The sequence below is a fragment of the Spea bombifrons genome, chromosome 1, assembly GCF_027358695.1.
Source record: "Spea bombifrons isolate aSpeBom1 chromosome 1, aSpeBom1.2.pri, whole genome shotgun sequence".
NCBI classification, from domain to species: Eukaryota; Metazoa; Chordata; class Amphibia; order Anura; family Pelobatidae; genus Spea; species Spea bombifrons.
In genome coordinates this window covers 54,531,437-54,551,271 of record NC_071087.1, presented here as the reverse complement: position 1 = coordinate 54,551,271, position 19,835 = coordinate 54,531,437, and the positions used below count along the sequence as shown (strand labels likewise).

The 19,835-nt window shown below is 37.6% G+C and overlaps 1 protein-coding gene across 1 annotated transcript in view; it reads right to left on the bottom strand.

The window, feature by feature from the left end:
- Positions 1-2,819: 2,819 nt before the first annotated feature.
- GC (GC vitamin D binding protein) overlaps positions 2,820-19,835 on the bottom strand; it is a 44,995-nt gene continuing 27,979 nt past the window's right edge. The window contains exons 8-13 of the mRNA XM_053461643.1: positions 19,489-19,688; positions 16,343-16,475; positions 15,263-15,360; positions 13,528-13,660; positions 10,578-10,645; positions 2,820-3,899 (exon numbers count right to left, since the gene is read on the bottom strand). Coding sequence (XP_053317618.1) covers positions 10,592-10,645; positions 13,528-13,660; positions 15,263-15,360; positions 16,343-16,475; positions 19,489-19,688 — 618 coding nt within the window. The 3' untranslated portion in view covers positions 2,820-3,899; positions 10,578-10,591. The remainder of the gene's footprint in view (positions 3,900-10,577; positions 10,646-13,527; positions 13,661-15,262; positions 15,361-16,342; positions 16,476-19,488; positions 19,689-19,835) is intronic.

Below are 19,835 nucleotides of genomic sequence, written 5' to 3'. Positions count from 1 at the left end.
CAGGTGCTTCCTTGATATTTTAAATTCTCTAGAAATCCTAATAGATTTTTTCAAGGGTACATTTTTCCTACAGAAGCAACTTCTTGTGTACCTCCATTAAATCCTTTTATCATGTCCTCAGGGTCCTGAAAGGCACAGTCTTTCACAATTAGCTGCAGTTGTGCTACCCAATCAACTACTCATTCATCCTCTTCTAGGTCCCTTTCATAGAACAACTTTCTATGCACTGTGATATTTTTTGCATGGATTACAGTATTTCTGGCCTACAGATATTGAAAATTAGTTTTTTGTTGCTTTGTGTATTAATCTACACTACATGACCAAATGACACCCCTCCCAATTTTTTAGCTTAGGTGTCACACCCATTGCTAATGAATGTACAAAACCAATCACATAGGCAGTCCCCTCCATAGACAAAAATCGACAGCAGAATGGATGATACTGAACATTTCAGTGACTGGCACATAATGCCACTCTTGCCACAAGTCAGTTAGTGAAATTCCTGCCCTGCTAAAACTGCCCATTCCACTGTAAATGCTATTATTGTGAAGTGGAAGCATATGAGTAACATCTCAGGCACTAAACAGTAGACCAAGCACACGCACAGATCAGGGCTGCCAAGTGTTGAATGGTGCAGTTTGTAAAAAATTGCCTGTAAATTGTAGCATCATTCACTACAGAGTTTCAAACTGCCTGTGGAAGCAACTATCAGCACAAGCACTATGTGCCAGGGAATATATTTCCATGTCCAAACAGCTGCACACAAGCTAAAAGTCTTGATACACAACACCAAGCATTACCTACTGGAATGGATAGTGCCTAGTGTGATATTTGGTGGAGGAGTGGTAATGGTCTGGGGCTGTTTCACATGGATTGAGTAAGACCCCTTGGTTCCAAGGTAATGTTAATGCCGCAGCATGCTAATATATTTTAGACAATTGTATGCTTCCAACTTTGTGACACCAGTTTGGGGAAGACTATTTCCTGTTCCAGCATGACTGGACAAAGCAAGGTCGATAAAGACATGGTTTGACGAGTCTGGTGTAGAGAAACTTAAGTGACCTGAATAGACCCCTGACCTTCGCCCCATCGAACACCTTTGGGATGAATTGGAACGCTGATTACAACATCAGTGTCTGACCTCACAAATGCTCTTTTGGATGAACAGGCACTAATTCCCCAGGCACACTCCAAACTATTGTGGAAAGCCTTACAAGGAGAGTGAAGTTTATTATAGTTGTAAAGAGGGGACCAATGCCATATTAATGTCAATGGTTTTAGAATGTCCAACAAGTTCATATAGGTGTGATGTTCAGGCATTTACATCTCACAGCTCAAGGGGAGAAGTGTCCTTTGTGCTGTTGTTATTTGCCTTTATTGTCTGTACCCCACTCCTGGTACCACTTGCTGACTTTATGTGGGACACTTGCAGAGCTGAACAAGTGTTTCTTTATTCTCCACTTTCTCCAGTAGACTCGGACTGTTTAAAATTGTTTTGTCTAATTAGTGCATTTGTATGAATCTTAGGAAAAGAGAAGGAACTCCAACTAAACAAACATGAAACTCATGAATATTTGTTTTCCATTCATTAATTTGTGTGTCCATGTTGGAGCCATCACAACCCTTGCCTCTCTTTCAGCAGGAAAGTGAGAAGGGACTGTGCAGGAGGGTATGGATTAAGTCATTGATAGATAGAGGTAGCCAATACAATCCAGACAGGAGGGACCATGTCATTGGTTATGTCTGTAATTGATAATCGATAAATGGCATGTAACGCTACAAAAAGGTAGGGAAGTGCATTCCCTTGTGCAGCTCAACCCAGTGGTTTCTGGTGTAGGGGACTGCCTTGCACCTGAGGCAGTCCCCAGAAACCGATAATTATGATCCCCACGACGGAAGTCTCACCATACTCCATTCATGTAATGTGAGTGTTGCTGATTGATAAAGTGAAAAAAGGTAAAAAAAAAAAAAAAAAAAAAAAAAAAGAAAAGGTAACGTTATCCATCAGCAGCCTAGAAAACCCTTAATGGTGGTTCCTGGATCAACAATAAAAAGGTAAAAAATTAAAAATTAAAAATAAGAAAATAATGGTTAAGGAAACATAATATAAAAATACTGAAAAAGTCTCAGGTTTTGGGCGGGAAACTCCCTCAAGTAGCAGACAGAAACACATGAAAGCTCACCACAGTGCGAGTCAGTGTTAGACTGAGATTGAGTGTCAGCCAGGCTATAGTGCTGTCAGCTCACCTTCCATACTACTACAAGCATGGGCGTCACTAGAGGGGTACATGAAATGGGTGTGTAAGCATGTATGTATAAGCATGTGTGACTATGGATATATATATATATATATATATATATATATATAATGTGTGCAAAAGAGAGAACTGAATAATTAAATGAAACCTGGGATTTAAAATATTCTGTATTGTGTCACCCAAGGCTAAACTTTACATCTTGTCTTAGCTAGATGCCTTTATGTATTTCAGAGCCCTGTTCTGCCTTCTTAAAAGAAGAAATAGTTAATTTTCCATTTTATAGCAATAGTCACTGCAGTACATGTCTCAGTGTAAAGCAATATAAAAGTAAGTCCCTACTATATTATACCATAATTACTATTACTAGAAGTAGGCATACTGATGCTATGGATCCCATAGTGACAGGAATAGTGTGTGTGTCAATTATTTCCTTGACAAAATTAATATGATTGTCCCATTAAAGTACTAAATTGTAAACAACACAATATTATGAAAACCATAATTTTCTCTGTAAAACAAGGATAACCCCTCTCCCCTTTTGATGAAATACATGTCACACAATAAAACAATCACATAGCTTTATTTAACACAATTATAAACCAATAAAATGTCACACTTAAGCACCCTGCCACCTGCTGACATTCTATGGGCTACAACAGACATTTGACATTTGCCAAAACTTTGATTAAGACAAGAATAACCGAAATGTATTATTGGGCAGCCTTACTCAAGATATCGTAATGCAATCTTGACCATGGATGTGGCAGCAGATAACAATGAAACAGCTTATGATAACCTCTCCTAGGTATTTCTCTCTGTGGGGTTAATGTTATATATTTTCAGTTGAACTGGATCTGTTTAAAAGTATCAGATGATATAAAATATATAACAATTCTTTCTAAATATCTTAAAATTAGTTTTGGAAAAACAAGGCATATTGGACATTTTGTTGTTGTCTCTCCACTAAGCAGTGGGAGATAACGTTTGTGACGCTACTCAGTTTGCAGTTATTTTTTTACTACGGAAAATAAACCAATAATTATTATAAAAAAAAGTTGAAAACTAGTTATAGAAAACATGACAATTTTGGACTAACTTTGTCAGCCATGTTGTGTCACATCCTGTGACCTTTTTTATTTTGTAGATGATTAACTTTTGGCAGAGGTGATATTTTAGAGAAGGCTTTCTTTATTACCCCTCAAACATAGGAGCTTTGAAAACTACAAAACAAAAATACAAAAGGCTAGGTCTAATTACTGGTCAGGAAATGAAATACATTTAATAGGAGCAAGGTAAAAGTCTGCACTTTTACATTTTGAGAAAGCAATAGAGAAATTACAGATAATAACATCCCTCAAGTCGGGGATGATTGGGAGTGAGCAGGCTGCACTTAACATATGATTCCGTTTTCTTCTTTTTATGTGAATTGGAAAACTATTAACAGCTTCGATGAGCTTCTGCTGTGTTCATAAAGGCAGATAGTTTGGAAAATAAGAATCCAGTTAGAATGTTTTATTTCATCTTCATTATAAAAACCTCTCTGTGCTGTCTGAGCGAGATGTTCCATTAGAAATGTTCTTCCCTCAATTAAAATGTTAGAAATGTTCTTCTCTCAGTGTTCTTTACCGGAATAGTGTTTGCCTTAAAAGGAGGAAAATAGTTATGAACAATACTTCTTCACACTTCAACAATACCATCAAGCACAAAAACAAAGAAAACCACATCTGTAATATTATGTAATACTAATATATTAATCGTTTTGAACTATTGGAAGTAAATGCATTTTAAAAGGTATACTATTACTTAAAAAAAAAAATCAGGTTCTGGTTTTAGAAACTACTTACTATCAGCGGCTCGCTCTAAAATATCCCAGTGTTGTCCTACTTAGTGTTAGGGTTTATTTACTAAACAGTGATTTGCTTTCATATGACTGAATAAACTGTATAAAACACATTGAAGCTGTACATAAACTGCTAATCCATCAAAAAAGATTCTGCTGTAGTGACTTGGTAATGGTGGCAACCAACTAGATCTAATAAGTTAACCATCCTCATAAAAACCATTGCTTGTCAGGAGGCAAAGATATTGCAGGGGAGCAAATACAACATAAACAATAATAGTGTAGTATATTTAACCCTTTAAAGTGAGCAATGGAATGTTTCTTTGTCTACATACAAAAGAGGGTAATAAAATAAACCTGTGGGGGTATATAGCCATATACAGAATTCCATCACCCCCGTCCACTGTCTCTCTTGTTCGTCTGAGTCTGAGACACTTTCCTCTGCATAGGAAGCACTTCCAGCTCACACCTCAAACAGGACAGGTCCAAAGGAAAAAAAAACATTAAAAGGTGGGGTGATCAATTCTGCTCTGTTTTATGTGTCTCTGGTCATGCCCTAACATGCAGGGGTCAGGCAAGCGATTAAAAATCATCCCAAAAGGATCCTAGGGCCCTGGGCAGCTGCACCTTCTCCCTTGTGGTAGTTATAGCCCTGCTAAAATATCATGGTGATTGAAAGACAGTTTTTCATCAAGATCATGTTTTCACCTTCACCATGATAACCAAACTTAGAAGTTAAATAAATGTATTTTAATTTAGAAAATATTTAATCCTATTGTGTAACTAAATGTACTTATGTAAGATTTTACAAAATAAAAATCCCCTTGTCAGTGGAGAATGTAATAAACTCCTTAAAAAAAAACACAAAAAAAAAGTAAACTTAAGTTTGAACAAAGACATTGAAAAAATGTTGTCATTGTCAAGTGTAAAAAGCCTTTGCCCTTAAGAGGTTGAATGAACCGCATTGCATGATCATTATTCATAATGCCATCATTTATTTATAAACGTGATGAAGAAGCGTTCCACAGTGGAGAACATTGGGTTAGAAAGTCAAAATACTACATATTTAATTAACACTACTATAGGCTGAACAGTATCTATCCTTAAAACTCTTACATTTTATTTGTAGTTTCTATTTTACATATAACTAATGTATTCTTGTAGACACTAGTTGAGGTAAGGTGATAATTGTCATTAAAATAACCTACACAATCAAGGTCATCCATCTTTTGAGACTGACACAGAGTTATGTAGTAGTTTATATTTCTCTTCCTCACTCTTCTTTTTTCTGAACTCATTTCAATATTTCTATATCTCTTAATTAACACATTTTTTTATTTGTTTGTATAAGTCTTCAGAAGGCCATTGGCCTTAAAATGGCAGGGCTGCCTCATTATCGCCAGTTTGGCCCTGATAAACTAAGGGGAACTAAGTGGTGAAAGCAATGTAAAACCACTTATTTAACTCCTTGTAAAGTAACTTGACCGTGAATATTTTATTTTGTTTCATCTTTCATGCACTCATCATCAATTCAGTACTACACAGTAGGTAGCCAGGCATGTCGGTATGGAAAAAAGTAGATTCAAATGCCCTCTCTCACTCTCACACCCGGAGGATACTTGAGTACTTGTGAGGCCCCACTGGAAGTACAATGCGTCCCTAACTGTTTAAGAAAAATAAAATCACAAATGTACCCCCTCCTGTCCCAACTCCTTCTTTTGTGTGCATTTCCGGCCCTAATATTGTGCCACATCTATGCTCCTACCACTAATGCCTATACTAATACCAGCAGAATATATTTCCCTCTAGTGTCTGGAATAGCACTTGAATAATGTGTGCCAGTCTGTCAGGTAAATGTTCTTATAAATAAACGATGACACATTCTCCGGATATACCCAAGGTAGCATCCTGCATTAAACACACTCGCAGAGCAGACCCTTGTAATGCTGAGCGGTACAAGGAACAGCCTCTATGATTTTGACATGACGTTTTATTTAAACAGTATCTGGGGCATAGTCTACACTATAAAACATTAGGTTTGGAAGTCAATGTTATACGTATACGCAAAGAGCTAAAAACTTTAAAACTGACGGTTTTCAGTCTTCCATTTGCTAATTTTATTAAATTGACAGTTACTATTAAGTCAAAAGTTCCCTGGTGGATAAGATTGAGTTTTAGTATGAAGAAATTATTTTTTCCATAATTCATTTTTAATATTTCACTTCTGAAGAAAGCGTCTGCTTCTTTATCTATAAGACTTGTTCTTAAGTAATTTTCTGTATCTTACTCTCCTGTAGCATTAGTATCTTGCATATCTTCTTGTCCTAAAGTTCCCACTTTCGAAATAACTATTTCTTTTTTCAAAGTGATAGGGTGAATTGGGACTGCAAACCATGGGAGTTAAACGGGGGATTGTGAAGACCTCTCTTCTTTGCAGTTCTAGATTGGCTTTTTGGCAAACCAAGCAAATACAATGAGTGCTGGTGCCAGATGGCGTGGTCATGTATGTTAACTGCTGCTTGTGCATCAGATCCGGTCTCTTAGTGTGCAACAGTTGGCAGGATACACACAGCTTAGACAGAGTAAGAATTGAGCGGGGAGGCATGTGTTTCCAGTTGACGGCTAATATTAGTCCAGTACACAGTATATTACAACTTGGCTTTGTGAGCCAAACAGGTGTAAGTAATTAAATGCGGCTCACTTTATTAAGTAGAAAACACCTCTGTTTACTTTTTCCAAACAGAAACATATAGCAAAAAACCCCTTAAAAACAGAATTATTCATTGTACCAGTGAAGAATTGTGTAGTTTAGTAAAACCTAAGTATAATATACAGCAAAAGAAAAGGGGCAGACTAGGTGTCTTGGTTCGTATATGTTGTAACAACATATGTTTCTATCTTCCTATTACACCACTTAATGGGACACTTTTGGTGCCTCTGAGGTCTCTTCTTCAGATGAAAAGACTGTGGCGTGGGAGTCTTAAATAAACACAAAACGAATATAATGATACAGAGCTGTTACTTTGTGAACTTAATAGATTTAAACATCCATAATCCATAAGGTGTGTGGAACAGATGGGGGCATGGAATAAATGGAACCAGGAAAAAATTGTGTGAATGGGATATAATTACAAAAGTTCATAGTGTGACATAGTGTCATTTGAAAATGAATCAGAAGCACTTAGAACCTTACAGAGACTTTGCAAGCCCCTGGGTTTCCATGGCTCATAAAAAGAGTAAAAAAAAACCCAATACATGTGAATGAATAATTCTATATCAACAGGAATCTTGTAACACAAGGTCTAGGTAGGAATAGGGGCAGAATAGGCAACCTAATGACAACAGCATGCCTGATGGCTGGACATGACAGGTCACATGCTACATTTTTATTCTTATGTAGCCGGCGACTGGGCATGTCCAGCTGTTGGCTGCACACCACAGCACTCTGTTGCTTGAGCGCTTGTTCGGGAGCAGGGCCAGCCTTGGGGTGTGCGAGCTGTGCAGCCGCACAGGACGCCATGGCAGCAGGGGCGCCATGCGGTCGTCCCATCAGCAAGCCCAGGGCCGCACCGAGGCGGCAGGGAGAGGAGGAGAGAAAGGGGCGCCGAGTGATAGCGCATGAACGTTTTCAACAACAGCTCTGCCCCCTTTGTCTCCTCTGCTCCCTACCACTGCCCTGACTGCGGTGGCGGGAGCACGAGGCCTTGGTCATGGTCCGACACTTCATAATGAGCGCTGGAATATGACATCATATCCTGACAATCAGTGGTGAAGCAGCGCACGCCGCAACAGGGCACACAGGACTTCACCAGAGTAAACTGCAAAGGGGGGGTAGATAGTAAGAAGAGGGGGGTAGATAGGGAGAAAGGAAGGCGAGGGAGTTGATAGTGAGAAGGGTAGTAGAGGGGGTAGACGTGAGTAGGGGTGGAGAGGGAAGAGATTGTGAGAAAGGGAGGAGAGGCGGTAGATAGAGGGAGTATATAGTAAGAAGGTAGAAGAGGGGGTAGATAGTGAGAAGGGGGAAGAGATCGTGAGAAAGGGGGGTAGTAAGAATCTTAAAATAAATAGTGAAATGAATGAATTAATGTGTGGATGAATTGCGTGAATGAGTAAGAGTATAAATTCATGTGTGGATAAATTGTGTGAATGAGTTAGAGAATTTATGAATTAATGTGTGGATGAATTGTGTGAAGGAATTAGAGAATTAATGAATTAACGTGTGAATGAATTGTGAGAATGAATTGTGAGAATGCATTAATGAATATGTCTAAATGACAGAGTGAATGAGTTAGTGACTGTGTAAGTGTTTTGTCTGTATCATAGATGTATAAGTGATTTGGGGAAAGGCAATAATGGCACAAGCAGGGTGTTTGAGCTTTGGGGACCAAGATAGCATGGGCAGGGTGTTTATGGGACAAATATTGCACAGGCAGGGTGTTTATGGGACAAAGATGGCACAGAGGGCGGGCTGTTTGGGGACAAATTTGTCTTATGCTGGGCTGTTTGGGGACAAAGATGTCTTACACTGGGCTGTTTGGGGACAAAAAATGGCTCATGCGGGGCTGTTTGGGGACAAAGATTGCTTTGGACTGTAATTTGTGTGTGTAATCAAGTCTTATGTGGACACCAGGGCTGGCCTTTGGGGTGTGCAACCTGTGAGCTATGCCTGTAATTTTGTTTTTTTTTTATCTATACCTTTAATGCTGAGTTTACATGTGATTTCCAGTTGATCTATAAATGCAAAGCCCGATTTGTGTTTTATTCTGTTGATCTATATCTGCTATGCTATGTTTCCATACATTATTTATGTATACCTGCAAATACAGGGTTTGTATATCTTATTGAATTGATCTATACCTGCAGTGCTGTTTCCATGTGTTGATCTATACCTTCAGTGCTAAGTTTACCCCAGTTCCCCAGTTAATCTATACCTGCAAAAATGGGTTTGTGTGTTATTCTGTTGAACTATACCTGCAATGCTATATACGCACAAGTGTTGTTTATTTGATCAATACCTGAACTACAGAGAGGAAGATGAAGAGAGGTGTGGCTTAGTGAGGGGACAAAGGGACTCTGGGGAAGAGTAAAAGAGAGAGGACCTTTCAAAGTAGGGTCAGAAGGAGGTAAGACTGCATTATTGTTACCAGCGTCTAATATTTTATTGTACTTGTTTGCACTTGCACATATATAATAATAAAACTAGTTGTTTGTTACAAGATTTTTTCCCTTTTTTTTGTCGAGGGGGCGCCAGAGAAGTAGTCAGCACAGGGCGTCTGAACACCTAAGGCCGGCCCTGTTCGGGAGTGTATGGAGTAGTTGAGCAGTGGATCACTGGGCATTTGCCCAGTGTGCAAGATGGCCACCCTTGACCTGGGCAGGAATAATTTTGCAGTATAACACTGGGTATATTCAGTGAAGTGAACATTTAGATTGTTGTGTTTTAAAATCAAGAAGTATTTGTTTAGTTGTAACAACAATACATTATTAATGTGACATTCCCGCCAAATCTGTTTTTCTTATGAAAGTATGGCAATGTTGATGGACGTTAAAACAAGGAAACAGTTTACATTTTCATCAACCCACAACTTGTGTACAAGAGACAAATGTAAGTTGAAAATAAGTTCCATCTTGCCATTTTTTCTGGCAAAAACAACACTGAGGTACACCTCCCAACACCCTTGTGTTTCATACATGTCAGCCATTCCCTGTTCAGGTTCTGGAAAACCCCACCCATTAAACATGTTCATTCCATTGTTAGACAGGAACATGTGAATGAGGGTCTGTTTTGCTCAAACTGACTATGAAGGAAGTAAGGGTAAAAGTTGCCATTTCTGGCCCCTTTGGCCTTTTGGCAACTATGACACTGGCAAATTTAATGAAAATGATTTCCTGCATCAAAATATTTTACAGACCACTATAAAGGTAACCAAACCCACATCATGTTGTATAGATAAGATGGCTGACCCACATCACAGTGAGTGTATCCAGCTAATCTGATTATGGTTTGAATAATGCAAACCCCAAAATTTCAGGTGTGCAAATCAGGACACATATATTGGGGGCGTGACAAGATGCAGGGAGGTTGCAGGGAGGTTTCAGGGACAGCCCCAGAAGTGGGTGGGACTGGAAGTGTGGGCACCTGTTATGTAGATACCGGCGCAATGTGGTCACAAAGGAACTACAATAATCTATTCATTTTATAGGTCCCTGGGGTTGGTCTGGGGAGATCAGAGGACCCCCCAACTGTACCATGAGGCCCACCGCCCACAAAACAGCTGTTCCAACTGTCTTGCTGAAATTACCTAAATGCAACATTAGAAACATAATTCCTAAAATTTTTCCACATTCATATTTTTTTTTTACCATGTGCATGTACAGATATATGATAAAACTTTTAGGAAGAATGATAAGATGACACTTTCAGTATGGTTAATTTGCTTAACGTACTATAAACTCAAAAACAGCAAACAGAAAGATACCTGTAGATAGATGCCTATTGCAGAAGGCAAGTTTCCTGAGAGCATGTTTTTCCAATGACTTTATTTATCTGTGAAGAAACAGTACACTTTTTAATTAAAAGAAATCAAATGAAAATAATGTTAATTTGTAACATGTGTAATCAGTATCGCAATTCAGCTGGCTATGTAATTAAAAAAAAAATCTTACTGATTTAATTATGCTTTTATACTGGGCAAACGAAGATCTTCTCACTAGATTTTACCGTCACAATGTAAGGTATAGTTCGTGAAAAGTTAATAAAGTGCCATTTAAAATCCATTACAATATAGGACTTCCTGGAGACTCTTATGAAGAAAAACCCTTCCAAATTACCACTATAATGTTACCAGTGGAATGTTACTGTTCAAATATAACAGAGTATGGTCAGCAATGGACTGGGGAATAAAATCACTCATGGTAATTTAAGGCTAGTGGCTGATGAACATGCTACACTTGTTCAAGTGGCAATAAGGTTGTACCATTGGGCCCCAGCCTCTCGGCGTTTGCCCTGTTTGCCTGATGGTCAGTCCAGACCTGTGGTCAATAAATCCTTTCAAAGTGGTCCAAACACTTAAAAGAAAGGATTGTTACAAACACATTTCAAATAGTGCCCTGCGGTTCTAGGAGCAGTTATACAGAACATAAAAAAAAAACTTGAAAATGATAATGTGAGCAGCACCGTGAAAACTGCTCAGCTCAACAAAACAAAGTTTTACTTTCATTCTGCTGATTTATTGCACATTTAAATTAATTATTCTCAGCTGTCACGGTCAATTTACATATAAGGCAGGAATTTAGGGATTTTTCAAAAGAGAGAGATAAAATATTGTTTGAGCTATATTTTCATTTGCAATTCTGATATTGTTAATTTTGTATGCAATGCTAAACGTACACTGTTAAACTCCAATTTGCGGCCCTATTCCCTACAATTCACTCTATTTTCTCTCATTTATGTTTAAATAAAAACAAAATCCCTTCACAAAGCCTTGTGTACTGTACTAGCAGCTAAGACTCTCCGTTTTTGCATGCCTTGTTGTCACATATATATAGAGTACTGCGTACTAGTTCATTGCTAAAGCAAGAGACAAGGGGATAGTGCTGGGCAAGATCTGCAAGGCCTCTATGGCTTACCCACCAACCTCAGGTGAAATATTGGGGTAAAATGGAAGGGTCTCCCTGGACCAATAGGAAAGAGGGTCATGCACAGGGCTGGACTCAGGGTCCCCTGTCATTGGTGGGTAGTTGCAACATTGTTATATTAAGGGCAAGAGGTGAATTTTACCTTTTTCCTTTTGTTTCAAGCAAGCTTGCAGACGTTTGTCTCCCACCTGCCCTATTTACTGTTTTACGCTACACGTGGTCTGTTCATAGTTGTGATAAGTTTGTTATCTTTTTTCAACCTAGTCTTGTTTGGTTCCCTGGACAGCGGGAATTACAAATAAGCATGGAATGTTTGTCCATCATGGGCTTGGGCGATGTGTGTCCCATGGGTGGCTTATGGCACCCACAGGGCTAGGACTCTTGGCTTGTTGTGGTAATTATCTGTCTGTTGGGCTTAGTGCTTAACAGTTAGCAGGTTGTTTACAGGATGTGGTTATGTGTTGTACCGCTGGCCGGGGAATGTTTATATAATGTTTAATGAAGCTGTGGCCAAAAAGCCCTACCCCACTAGTGTTGTCCTGTGTCTTTATTTGGGGGTAATTTTGGTATTGGGTGGTTGTTGGGCCTGGCACTATGGGCATAAGCAGTCTAGGGTTGCAATTATCCTAAAGCATCACAGCTGACATAGACCACGATGGATTGTTTGGAAGATTAAGTGTTCTTGTGTAAAGTACATGTCATATGAAAGTTAATAAACATTTATATTTCCAATAAGTGTTCTAATAAGTCTAAAATGGGTTCAGCTGGTTCCCTGCATGCCTCTTTCCAAAGATTATTACAGAAAAATACAATCTTTTATTGAGGTCCTTGCATTTTGTGTTTCATGACTAAAACATTAATTAAAAAATAATGTTTTTAAATCACACTGACCTTTTTGTGGATGTAGCTTCTGCTGTGTATAAGCATTAATATATTGTTATTATTATTATTTAATTATATTCCATATTAAGCTCTGAGCGTAATAAAAAGTTTATAGATAATATAACAGCATTAATTCTTTAGAAGGGCAGTTGGAGTATTTTAAATTGGTTTTATATGTGGTTACTTTAACATTGGTAATTATTTTTTAATTTTGCAATTTACAATTAATTGAGACTTAATAAGCATTCTTTTAGTAGGAAATGTTATGGGGGCAGAGATCATTAGAAAAATTTAACTAAAGAGTAAAAGTCTGCTCTTGACCAGAAGATTCAAATATGGATCAGAAGAAAACTTTTAGTTGAAATACCTAAAATGTAAACCAATTGCACATTGAAACTAAATTAAGATGCCAATGGCATGGACTTTGTATTGGGATACCTGACCATTACACCAACAGGGACTTTTACAACAGTCTAAATACATAGACGACAATATGTAGTTGCATAGCATTGTCCAAAATGTATTGCTATGTCCCCTTCAGCATACTAACACATTTAACAATGATATGCTTCCAACTTTAATGGTTTGTGGAGGGCCTTTTTCTATTCCAGCATGACTGTGCCCCGACGGCACAAACCAAGGTCCATAAAGACATGGTGGGATAAGACTGGCCTGAAAAGAGCCCAGACCTCAACCCCATCTAACACCTTTGGGATGAACTGGAATGGAGAACACCCAAAAATCTTGTGTAAAGCCTTCCCAGAAGAGTGGAAGCTGCAAAGGTGAAGCAACTTCACATACATATCTATGAATTTATAATGCAATGTCATCAAAGTCCTTGTTGGTGTAATAGTCAGGTGTCCCAATACCTTTGTCCTTAAATATCCATGATACACTCATGCCACTTACTTTCTCTTTGCAGTAAACTGGAGGAGCATTTATTATGCAGCAGGTTGACGCTAGATTTGCTGTTTGTTCGACCAGCTCGTCCAATTTGGTCGGGTTTAGTTTGGGCACTCTCTTGCGGAGAGCTGTTACTAGCCTGTGACAACAGACAAACCATTACATATTAGATATGGTTTACACAAGCTTCAGAAGCACTAATAAGCCATTAAATTTGTTTGTTAAAATAAAGAATAAAAATTATCATTGATTATGATGAAGTCGTTTTTTCTTTTTTGATTAACCGCTACACTAACCATACAGTTATGTAAATCCTGTTTTCAAGCTGTAGAGCTGTGTTCACAAATAAAAAGTCTTAGTTCTTAGTTCTGATTTTCCACGTTAAAAGCAATTATAATAATAGTAATCAATCACTTACTTATATTAAAGTTAAACTGAGCTAACAGAACTTCACGGAGTCTCTTGCCTTATTGGATCATGACAGGTTTACAACTTTCCCTTCTAATCAACGGTAGGTTAATTGTGTTGAAAACTCATGTTTGGTTGCCATAGGTTAAATCTGGCCTGAGTACACTTTACAGAATTTCCCAATGTGATAAAATATGATTGAGAATAACAAACCCTTGTAGGGTCATGATCAGCTTTGCGCTTAATAAAAATGGTGACCATTTGATTTATGCTCGACTTCTCTATTAACCTTTGATAAGTAACACAGTCAATAGTGCTCTTTGTCTCATTATTTGTAATTAACTGTTGATTTTAAATAAAATATGTATGTTCTTTACCTAGGGAATAGCTTTATGAACTTTGTCAGGTTGTTTAGCTACCAATGCTTGTGTAAGCTTAAGAAGTTAACTGCGTACATGCTACCAATAGGTATTTGTTGTATGATGGTAACAACATCATACGTTAATTACTAAAATCTGCAGCTTTGTGTGATACATAAAATCTGTAGTTACTGATCTTTTCTTAAAATCAAGACAAGATATATACTACAGCTGAAAACCACACTACAGGACCACAGGGACACACAAGTTGCCCACACAAGTTTGCCTGCTGCAAAAACCTTAACTGATCCTTATATTGAGCTTAATCTTGTTCCTATCCGTCACTTTACTAGCAATATGACGGCAAAAAATTGAAAAGTAGGGGCTCCAAGCTTAGATGTGATGTTAACAAGTTTTACTTCTCTGTAAGGGTAGTACAGTAGATAAGTGGAACAGTCATCTAACATAAGAGGCTAATAAACTGCTCATTTTTTATGAAAGACAAGGGTAAGTGAAGCATAGGTAGGTATTATTGCCTTTTTAGTAGACCAAAGGGGGTTGCTGTCCTGGTGCCAAGCATTCAAGAGTGATCCACTGTAGCAGCACTGCCCACTGTAGGACAGTGCTGACAATATATATACGGGTAAATGCTCAGCTAGGCTGCCCCAGTTTACAGTCAGCTGCTCCATTCTGTTAATGTGTGATTAAGATTCCATTGGCTATAGCCAAGTAGCTAACGATATAGAGGGGTGCAGAGAGGAGATGGAGGTGGGGAAGAAAAGCGAGAGAAAAGCCAGATGAGGAATAAGGAGCTGGAGTAGAGGGGGGGCACTTCAGGGATCATAAAGAGCCCACTTCATGTAAGGAAATAATGCAACATGGCAAAACAGTTTAACTTGACTATGTTTCTTTATGTTTGGTTACATTTTAAGTAATAATATAAGCATAATATATACAGTTATGTATATTGTTACCTTTCTTTGAATGTTGAGAAAGGATGGGTATTGTAATCCGCGCAGAGTTTGTTACCTTCAGTGATGTATTGGTTAATCTCCTCATTTAGTTGTGGTTTCTGAAAGACAACATAGATCTTTCATTTGTTGCTAATTAGTTCATGGTATGAGTACAAGAAAAGAAATTATCTGCAACACTTGTCAAGATTCAGACAGTCAAGAAGGCAAATCTCCAAGTATCCAGCATTTAATTTATGCTAATTCATTGTTAATGCATTTGGAGCATCTTTACATGCCAAGCAATTTACAGCATTTATGTTACATGGAGGTCAGTAGAAGAGGAGTGTGATATTATAATTTGAATGGAATTGTGATGATAGTATGGGAATGAATAAAATGGATTAACTGTTATTTAGTAACAGGTAATGGCAGAAATATCGCAATGGAAGCTTGAAAAGTAAATAACTGCCTGAATAAAGCGCCACAACGCTATAGACATTAATAAAGAGAAGGTGGGATGTTCATTCAACAATCACAGAATCATTATAGTAAGGCTAAATAAGAAAATTACAGAAAGGAATCAGTCATTGATTGTATTCTAATTATTGTTACTCTAGGCCTTGCAAGCTTGAAAATGATATACCAAGTTTTACGGACACTGCTTATGATCAAGGTCTTTAGCGATATAAACATTTTGTTGGTTAGGTATCTGCTATTTTATGAATAATATTGTTTTTTTGTTATTGCCTCAGTCACAGGATAATAACATAATCACAGCTTCCAATGTAATTATTTCAAGGAGTCAATAATATTAAAGAACAGACAGTACCTCCAATGGTTCTTCTTACCTTTTTATCCTAATATTGTACAAACAAGCACAGATTTTCAAACTCCCCGCTGGGAAGAGTCTTAATCTTGTTGCAATGATGGCTCATCCAAGAGCCAGTCCTTCTAAAGAGTTTCAGTGGCAATAAAGAAAAGAAGGATCTCCCAGCACACCATCATATTTATAATACATTGTAATCAACAAACTTAGAACAAATAATGTGGTAACAAACCAAGAAAAATATGTAATACCGTTGTTGATGCATGCTGCTATACCTTATTTTCCAGACAAACTTGGGGATTTTGAGAGTTGCAACATCCTTTGACTACGTCTACAATGGAGACGTGCAGCTTATCAAGAAACACTTCTGGCAGCTTTGTGTTTCTTCTTGCCAGCTCAAATGTGTATCTGGAGATAAAAGAAAAAAACTTTCACAGTTGTTTAAAACTATAGGTTTTATCTGATCCTCTTTCCAGGATCTTGAAATCTTGTCTTATCTTTTCATCAAGGGAGCACAAAACAGGGCATCTTACAAACCACCTTGCAATAAGCTGTGATGTGATGGAAAACTAAGCCTTCCTTGATATGATAAAAGAGAATAATATAGACATTATATCTAATACACAAGTAACAGGAATTTTAGAAATAAAGATCAGAATTAGAAGAAAACGTGTATTTTGCTAGTGCCGATGGAGAACAAATATCTAGCTATGTAATGGTCTATTTTGGTAGGTCCCGGGAGGCACAGCACCTTGGCTACATAACAGGGAGCCTATGTCTGTATTAAAACCGGTAACAAAAGGAAGTAGGGAATGTTTGTTTTTTTTCTGACCCAAGATGTGGAGGAAATTCTTAATTATGATTTAGAGGGCATTTAAAGTAAATTGTTATTGTATTTGTATTTGATACTTGAAATAAGTACTCATGCAGATTTTTATCTGCATGAGTACTTATTTCCTGTGACAGGAATCCTATGTTATATTTTCACAGTTTTGTTCCGTTTGTTAATTTGTTTTTATGTGTAAGTTACCATGTAATCAGAAAGTTTATTATTGTTATGCCCCACACAAAGTCACCGTTACCCATACTCCCATGAGCACCTTGGTGCCTAGGTAACCACCTGCTTGTCACCTCATCAGAGCAATAGACGCCTCCCTGCTCAGTCCCCCATGTCCCACCTTTTTTAAATCGGTGGACAACTTTGAAACAGATTTGCGTCTTGTCTATTTACCCACAATCCACTTGTCTTTTGTACATAAAAACCCTGTGTTTTACCCCAACAAATATTAGTTGTTTTACACCTGATTCCTTGTGGTTTTATTACTCTGGTAGTGACTCCTTTCTCCAGAGCGGTACCTTTACCAAATACCGTAGCTGCCCACTAGGTTGTTGGCACCCTAAACTTCCAGCTTTGGTAATATTATATTGCATAGTCTGTTTTATTTCAGGGGTATAGCAACCTGTGTTGATTAAAAACATGTATTCAACAATATTTTCCTTCAGAGATTACTGGACGAATGTATAAAAATTATGATATTTAAAGACCCCCTAAGACCCATAAAGCAAATGTGTTTGTTCACTAAAAAACACCACCATGTTCTACAACCATGTTGTCTCTAGGACCATGGCAACAATATGCATTTTTATGTGGTGGGTCTAATCAAATTAATGTTTATTTTGAATTACAAGATTTGTGGATTTATCTAGCATGCAGTGCTATTTGTAGTTTATATGTCCCTGTCACAAATAAGGGAGCATGTATAATGTACTGGTGATGAGGCGCTACAAGTTCAAAATGTGTGTTCCTATGTAATAGTAACTCAATTTCATAAAAAATAATTTGTTATGCATTAAAAGTAAAGTAACCTATAGAGTAAACATTTAAGAACATTCTTGTATTTCCAAGTAAAATACCTATATCCATATTTATATATATATCTTTATATATCTATCTGTCATTCTATTCATAAGCATATTAGCGATGGCGCTAACCCTGGGGACATTTGACTTACAGCATGTCTAAAGGTTTCAACCATTTTTCTAATATGCTCATTCACCCAGCAGCTTGGTTTTATATATTTGTGACAAGCATCAGTGCACAAATAAATATCTGTCCTAAGGACATTCAGTTCACTGCATTGCCTCACGCAAGCTTAATTAAACAACTGTCGTATTTAAAATTGTCATTTCCAAAATTAAACTGAGAAGATTTCGTATGAGCTTCTCAGCAAATAAACATAGTCATATGTCTTATGCTCATTATCAAAATGTTGGTAGTTAGTCTAATTCCTAATTCTATGGCACATGTTGTTCCTGTGATCGAGTTGCTACACAATAATAGATACCGTTCTCCAGAACTTGCTTCTTATTCATGTTTTTACAAAGCTACTTTTTGCATGCACATGAGTGTTTAGCCACCTATAGCCCTTGAGTTGTCTGACGCAAGTTTTCTGATTGTGGGATTTCAGTCGTGGTGGATCATGTTTCTGTCTCAGGCCCTGTATTATATTTATTTTTCATCTATGCCTAGGGTCCTATGTGTTCCTGATCACATATTCCTACTGCCTGCTTCAAAGTCCAGTTGTACGTTGACATCATATTGCCTCCTCTAAATTGCAGCATGAATCTGGCATGGTATCTGCATCTGGGGGCTTGAGTCTTATCATATTGTTGGTAAACAAAAGAACATCTCAATCTTAATCACCCAGAGTGGCACATTTGCTAATGAATGTCTACAGAGGAGTAACCAGGACTTCATTAGCATTGGCGTAAACAGTCAGGGTTTTGAGCAGGAAAGCTCATCCAAAATACCGTATGACTGTCTACATCTGCCTCCAGCTTTGAAGATAAAGGAGGTTTGTTGGAACAATATTAAACAAGACCATATTTTCTTCAGTCCTAAACTACGTTACTCTATATAGCACTATGTTTAATGCTAAAAGAACATTCATTTTTAATGGGACCTTCCTTGTAAAGCCTTCTATAATAGCATGACTAATGATGTGACTATATAGGAGAGTGCATGTGACAGGAGTTCTGCCCTTAAAATCTCAAACTGTTTTTAGTTTTCAAAAATACTGGAAATACAGTTTTTTTCTGTTCGAAATTTAGCTGAGAGCTATATAATAATGAAATCATCTAGCTAGGTTTCTTTGCATCTGTATCTCTCTCTTTGTCTGTCAAATTAAGTCTTGCAATATCGTTTAACTTCTATATTTACCACTACTGACGCTGTTAATCTGATAATTACAATACAAACAATAAAAGTAGTTCAAATTCATAAATGTTTTGGTAACATGACAAGCCCCGAAACTAGCTACCCAGTTGTATATTCAAAAAACATCCATTGTTCATTGCGTGTTCATGTATTCTTGGCTTGTGTAATAAACATTCAGCTTTAATTCTACTGAATTTCACTTACTTCTCAAGTTCCTGACTCTTGCCTTTCTTGCAGAGTTGGTTAGTTGTAGGCCACTGAAGTTTTGGAAGTGAAATAGGTTCAGAAGCTGGCATGGAATGCAGGCAGTGGAGGGTATCTACAGGTGACTTGTTGCAGCAATCAGTGACTCTAGAATCTTTTGATGACAGCTTTTTGCACACTTGCTTAATGTGCACTGACAGCTAAAGAAAGGGTAAATGTTTACAGAATCATTAACAGAATTATATAGTTAATGTGTTGCCAAACCAACCCTCAACCAACAACACAACAAATATCAAAGAATGATATTTATAAACTTTATTGACCGCTAAATAGCTAAACAGTTGTAT